The following is a 6405-nucleotide window of genomic DNA, read 5'->3' on the forward strand; positions in this document are numbered from 1 at the left end:
GCCCAAGTTGTTAATTTGAGAGCTGATGCTAGGAAGAGAGGTAGGGAAATGAGAACATGATCCAGGAAAGGCAGAGAGTCGACACTGGCTGGCTTTAAAGAGCTGTCGGTTGCTATAGGCACCCAGAGTGCCAAGTGGCTGGAAACGCTTTCACACCTCCACACCTCGCTGATGAGGCCTCTTCCTGGGGAGGTGGACTCCCTGATACTTTCTGCCCATCTGTCCTTCCCGTGAACACAAGTCTCTGGGGGCTGGGGGATAAAGGAAGCAAGACGTAGCAGGCAGGTGCCTCAGGAAGCCAGGGGCAGGTGTGAGGCTGGGGCAGGGCTGCTGGTGGGCTGCCAAGGCCTGTCTCCCATCCATGTTGGAGATGTTCCCTTATTCTGCACGGAGCAGCGCCGGCTGGGCAATCACTAACTCAGGGCTGTGGGACACTCTCCGTCCTGGGATATTTCCCCCCTTGGTAGGATCTTACTGCATAGTTCAGGCTGGCTTTGAACCCCCAGTCCTCCCGTCTCGACTTCCAGAGGGCTGGGATAACAGATGTGTGCCATCAGGCCTAGCTATTATTTCTGTTCCGTGTTGCTTGGAATGGAACCCAGGGCCTGGAGCATGCCAGGCAAGTGCTCCACCATTGAGCCATGCCTCTATTTCACAGGCAGAGCCCTGTGCTGGCCCCAGCTTCACCCCAGAACAAGCTCCTCCTCCCTGTGCTGGCTCCGAGCTGCACACACAACACCCATCTCCCTTAATTCCCACAGCCCCTGACAAGGTCCCACTGTAGCCAGCTGCAAACAGAAGTCAGGGCTGGGGCCCCACAGGAGAGAGTGACCAAAGCCGAGTCCTCCCTGACCTTAATGGAAACGGGAGTTTAGTTGTGTGGTTAACTGAGACATTCAAGACCTCTGGCACAACTAGATCCCAAATGATGTCTGTCTCTGGCCCCTCCCCCATTTTGTCTTTGTTCACACCCTCCTTGTCAGATTGTTGCCTCAGTTTAAAGGTGTAGGCACTAGTTTTTAACTATTTTATTTGGGGTTCCTTAATGCCTCTGCCTGCCTTCCTTACCCTCCAAACCCAGGTAGTAGAAAAAGGTTACAAGGGGAAGAGGATGCAGGCCTCTTTAGACTTAGTTCCGGTTGGCTAGGGTCATCAGGTTCTTTGGGAAAATGCCAATCTCAGTGATCAGGACAACTTGCAGTCCAGCAACAGCAAACAGCAATCGCTGCAGGACAAGCAAGCAGCCTTCTTCCTCCACTGTCCATCTCAAAGCCCTCTCTCTCTCTCTCTTGCTTGCTCTCTCGCTGGGCTCTGGCATTTACACTCTCCCAGAGTCCTCAGAATTAAACTATCTCCAGCTGGCAAAGACCAGGCCCCTCTCTGAGCTGCAGGAGGCAATTAGCAGCTGTGGACACACTAAGGCAGCCCCATTTCCCACACATGGATTAAAACAAAAACTCATTTACATGACATGAAGAACCGAAACTTTCACTGCAAAAAAAAGATCAAACTTGTACACTTAAGTCCCACGGAGGGTTCCCCTGGCTCAGGCTGTGCTCCCCCTTCACCAGGGGCTACAGTCAGTGCTTCTGTAACCACGGAGGATAAACACGGGAAGGAAGTGTGACTCCAAAGACAACAAATGGTTACTGGAAAAGAAAAAGGGAACTGAGGAGATCTGGAAAGCAGGAGCTTCTAGCATTAAGAGAGTACAAAACTTGGGGCTGGAGAGACGGCTTGGTGATCAAGAGCAATGGCCGTTCTTCCAGAGGACCTGGGTTCAACTCCCAGCAGCCACGTGGCAGTTCACAACTGTCTGTAATTCCAGTTTCAGGAGATCTGACACCCTCACACAGACATACATGGAGGCAAAACATCTATGCACAGAAAGTACAATTTAAAGAGTGCAAACCAGTAGCCAAGCAATGTATCAGAGAATCTGCCTTTCTAAATTATTTATGTGTGCACACACATGAATATGGACATCCAAGGACAAACTGCCTTAGTTCTCATCTTCTGTGTGGTTCCTAGGATTTGAACTCAGCTCCTCAGGCTAGTCACCTTGTTATCCTCTGAACTATCTTTCTTTTTTGAGACAAGGTCACTCTGTGTAGCTCAGGCCCACAGAGCTAGGAAGAGGTGAGACAGGCGGCTCGGACATGAAAAGGGCAGAGGTTGGGCAGAACTCCAGTAGTCACTTTCAAAACTCTGGCTTTTGAGAGGACACCAAGGGCAAGACTGACAGGGCCACCTCGGGGCTGGAGGTGACGGTCAGTGGTTAGAGCACTGGCTGCGCAAACACAAGGCCCTAGCTTCATGCCTAGCCTCACATGCACGCAGTAAGCCAGCGTGTGTTGTGGGAGAACACGCCTGTGAGGTGGAGGTGCAGGCAGGAGCTGCAGGCCATTATCCCTCACAGGACCAGACCGAGGTCTACGTCTCAAAAACAGTAAAAACCAAACCAACCAGGTTCACCCTGATGGACGAAACAGGCTGAGCGAGGAACAGGTAGCTAGCATCCCATGGGGAGGGGTGACGAGACTGAGATAAAAGCCATATATGATGGGTCACAGCCTCTTCTGTCTCACACCAAGCCTCAGCTGGGGCGCGCATGCCTCAGCTGGGGCGCGCATGCCTCCCTTTTCTTCCCACCTGCCTCTGGCATGGCAGCACATGCCTACAATCCCAGTTTAGAGGCTGAAGGAGCTCAACGCTGAGACCAGCCTGGGCTACATCATAGCAAGACCCTGTCTCAACCAGAAAGCAAAAAGACAGAAACAAAAACCCTAAGGACAGAAAAATCTGAAGACAAGCAACAAGGATATGAGCACACCTCACATTTATTCCCTTTAGACAATAATCCTGAGGAACGTGAACCCTTGAGGGACTGCCTCTTGGAACCACGAGGGATCCTCCAGGGGTCGTTGGCTTATCAGCCTGGGATGAGCTACAGTAACCTCCCTCGTTTGTCACGATGAGTGGGACAACTGTTTTCTCAACTGGACTGCGAAGTTTCTCACGGTTCATCTGGATATTTTATTAAACTTGCTCAGTGCGGTGGCTCACGCCTTGAACGCCAGCAACTGGGGGGGCAGAGGCATGCGGATCTGTGAGTTCGAGGCCCTGCTAGTCAACAAAGCGAGTCCAGCACAGCCAGGACTGTTACACAGAGAAACCCTGCGTCAGAAACAGCAAAGGGCGGGAGGTGGGTGGGTGAGTGTGTTCTCTGAAGTCGAGAGGGATGTCTCTGGGTGTCTGGGTCCCATCAGTCCGAGGGGAGGAGGAAGTTCGTTTGAACTCTCTTTGACTTTGGGTTGGTGCATCACGGCAGACGCTGTGCAGCCTGCCGGTGCCACAGGATGCCCGGAACCTTCTTGGTGAGGGAGTGTCTGGTCTCTCATCGCGCGTCGGGACAATTCTCTCCAGACATCTCCCCTTCCACGAGATGAGTTTCCGATCCTCCCCAAACTGTCAGAAGGGACCCTTCTCTGGGGTCTGTCTGTCACCGTCCATCGGATGGCGTCTCCCGTGCCCCCGTGTTTCCACAAGGGCTCTTTGGGCCATCGCTACCGTCCAGCACGGCTTCCTGGGCTGCCGTCGGGCCCTGAGGGCGCACGAAGATCCCCATGGCTGTGGCGTGGCCGGAACGCAGCTGCTGCAGCTGGCGCCGTCCCCGGCGGTACAGATACTCGATGCGCAGCACGTCGGAGCGCGGAAGGCTGGCGTGCTGCCGGAACTCGGCCCGCACCCGCGCCTCGGCGCCCGGCTTCCCGCGCCCAGCGCGCAGCAGCTCTCGGTACAGGCCCAGAACTTGCCTCTGCAGCCGGCTGAGCCGCCTCATGTCCACTGTGTCCCCGTCAGCAGGCCCAGACCGCGGAAGGACCGCCCCGACCCTCAGGGCGGAGAAGCTAAAGGGCAGGGCAACGGCCGCGGCCGCCGGAAGTCCCGCCTCCTGGTAACCGGTGCCTCTGCAGCCGATTGGCTGGCGCTGTAGTACGTCATAGAGGGGCGGGGTCTGATGTTCCGGTCCACCCTAAGGGGTGTGGATGTGCTTTAGGGGCCTACAGTTCTGGAGATTTGTGGACTTGAATTCAAGGAATGGGAAGGACCTAAGCAAGTGCGCTCCGGCTGGGAGTTGGAAGAGAGAGTGATGAGTCCTGGGAGGACGGAGAGTGAAGGGTTCGAATCCGTGGGTCACCAAAGGGCGTAGTAACGTTGGAAAGGGACAAGCGGTTTTTTAAAAAGATTATTTTAGGGGTTGGGAGGTGTGCAAACTGACTGCATGACTGCCCCATGGTATGGTTAACGGGAAGAGTTTTTGTTTGTTTGTTTGTTTGTTTTTTGTAGATGTGGGAGAGAAAATAGCCAGAGGCATCCAGGAGAGTCCAGAGGAGAAAGAGAAAGTAGACTGGACGTAGCCCAGGCTGTCGGCGAGAGAGGAGAGAATACCAGGGGACACTGAATAGAGAAAACATGGAGAAGTAGGAGCAGGGTATAGAGAGCAGTGAGAATAACACGGTTATAAGGAGAATAAGTAGTCGGGGGAGGGAAGCCCGCAAGCTGGAGGGAGTTTAGGGTAGTGTGTTAGGGTCCGTGATTCGCGGAAGAAAGAATCCTGACTCAGATGGTATGCAAAAACAGAGTGTTTACTCCGTAGACGACTCCAGCATGCTGGAATTGCCACCTGTCACAAAAAACGGTGGCAACCTAGACCGGCCTTATTTATAGATCCTCAGGGGAATTCCAGGGACGATTAGGTGACCTTTATTTTGATTGGTGGGCAGCTAGCCAAGGTGCGGAGCCAATCAGGATGGATCAGGAACTTAGGGACTTTCCAAAACAATCATGCAGTTAACTATCTCTAACACAAGCCAGGTGTCAGGGCCGATGTTTGGCCCGTCCTGCTGAGGTGGTCTCAGCCCATACCTCAGGAATGGTCCTTTTGCAGGAAAGCATTGGGGTCAGGGGCCCCAAGTGGTGAGACTCATCCTCCAGGGCCAAGGTTAAAATATGTATTGGGCCTTCCCATCTAGGACCTGCACTTCCTCCGGTCCAAAATGGCTTTGGGCCCCATTTGGCCAGGAGGTCATGACCCAGAAGAGGATAAGGGTATCCTGATGTGACCATAAATGAATGGTCTCATTCCCAAGTCCACTGTCTTCAGGTAGACCATGATAGGCCTTGGTGCCTGTGGCACCCTGAACTTTTGTCTGAAAGGGGTCCCATTGGTTGTTTTAGGACTGAACGTTGAGCTCCAGTGTCCACCAAGAAATCCACAGGCTTTCCTCCACCCCACGGCTGGTGGAGGGGGGCATGAGTGCCGAGTCCTCGGGTCACTGAGTTCTTGTAGCTCCAGGACCTCTGACCTATTGGTCTGGGCTCTCTTAGGACATTCATTTTTCCAATGCTCCTTTTCCTTGCACTCATAGCATTGATCTTTCTCAACGGGAGGCGGGAGCCTAGTCACCCAACCCCTGGGGAGGAGCCCCCTTACCTCCTCCTCTCCCTTAGGCCAGATTCCTCAGCTCCTTTGTGAGAGGTGGGTCACAACAGGCCGAAAATAGGATCTTTGCCAGTCCAGGGTTTTGTTTGTCCTCTGGAGTTTCCCTGTTATTGTAACCTTTTCTAGTATAGCAACCAACTCAGTTAATTGTTTACCTCTGAATCCATTTAGCCGTCAGAGCTTGTGTTGGAAGTCTGGGGCGGCCAGATTGACAAAAGCCACGTTGATAGCTGACTGGCTTTCCCGGGCTTGTGGGTTGAACGGAGGGTAGGTCCAGTAGGCATCCCTCAGCCTCTCCAGGAAGGGGCCTGGGCTCTCATCCTTACCCAGAACTATCCGGGTAACTTTAGATAAATCTGTAGTACATGGCAGATGATAATACAAATACCAGCTACTCCATCTTTACTTCTGTCAGTGCTGAAGAATAAATCTAGGACCTAGTCCTAGTTAGGGTCACTACTGCTGTGATGAAGCACCACCACCGGAAGTGACTTGAGGAGGAAGGGGTTTGTTTTGTTTACATATCCTGAATCACACAGTAGGGTGAGGGAAGCCAGGGCAGGAAGCTTGAGACAGGAACCTTGAGGCAGGAGCTGATGCACAGGCCGTGAAGGACTGCTCTCTCTCTCTCTCTCTCTCTCTCTCTCTCTCTCTCTCTCTCTCTCTTTCTTCTTTTTTCTTTTTGTTTGTTTTTTAAGACAGGATTTCACTAGTCCACAGAGCGAGTTCCAGGACAGGCAGGGCTACACAGAGAAACCCTGTCTCAAAAGAAAAAGAAAATGCCCTGCAAAGCTGGAGGTAGTTGTTGACCTCTGTGATCCCAGCACTTGGGAGGCAGAGGCAGGCAGATCTCTGTGAGTTCAAGGCCAGCCTGGTCTACAGAGCAAGTTCCAGGACAGCCA

At 53.1% G+C, this 6405-nt stretch overlaps 1 protein-coding gene across 1 annotated transcript; it reads right to left on the minus strand.

The window, feature by feature from the left end:
- Positions 1-2822: 2822 nt before the first annotated feature.
- Positions 2823-3934, minus strand: Sdhaf1 (succinate dehydrogenase complex assembly factor 1). The gene has a single exon (XM_021642435.2). It carries the CDS (start codon positions 3839-3841, stop codon positions 3503-3505), a length of 339 nt encoding a protein of 112 aa, XP_021498110.1. The 5' UTR covers positions 3842-3934; the 3' UTR covers positions 2823-3502.
- Between the last annotated feature and the right edge of the window lie 2471 nt (positions 3935-6405).

This window comes from Meriones unguiculatus, chromosome 14 (genome assembly GCF_030254825.1).
Source record: "Meriones unguiculatus strain TT.TT164.6M chromosome 14, Bangor_MerUng_6.1, whole genome shotgun sequence".
NCBI lineage: Eukaryota > Metazoa > Chordata > Mammalia > Rodentia > Muridae > Meriones > Meriones unguiculatus.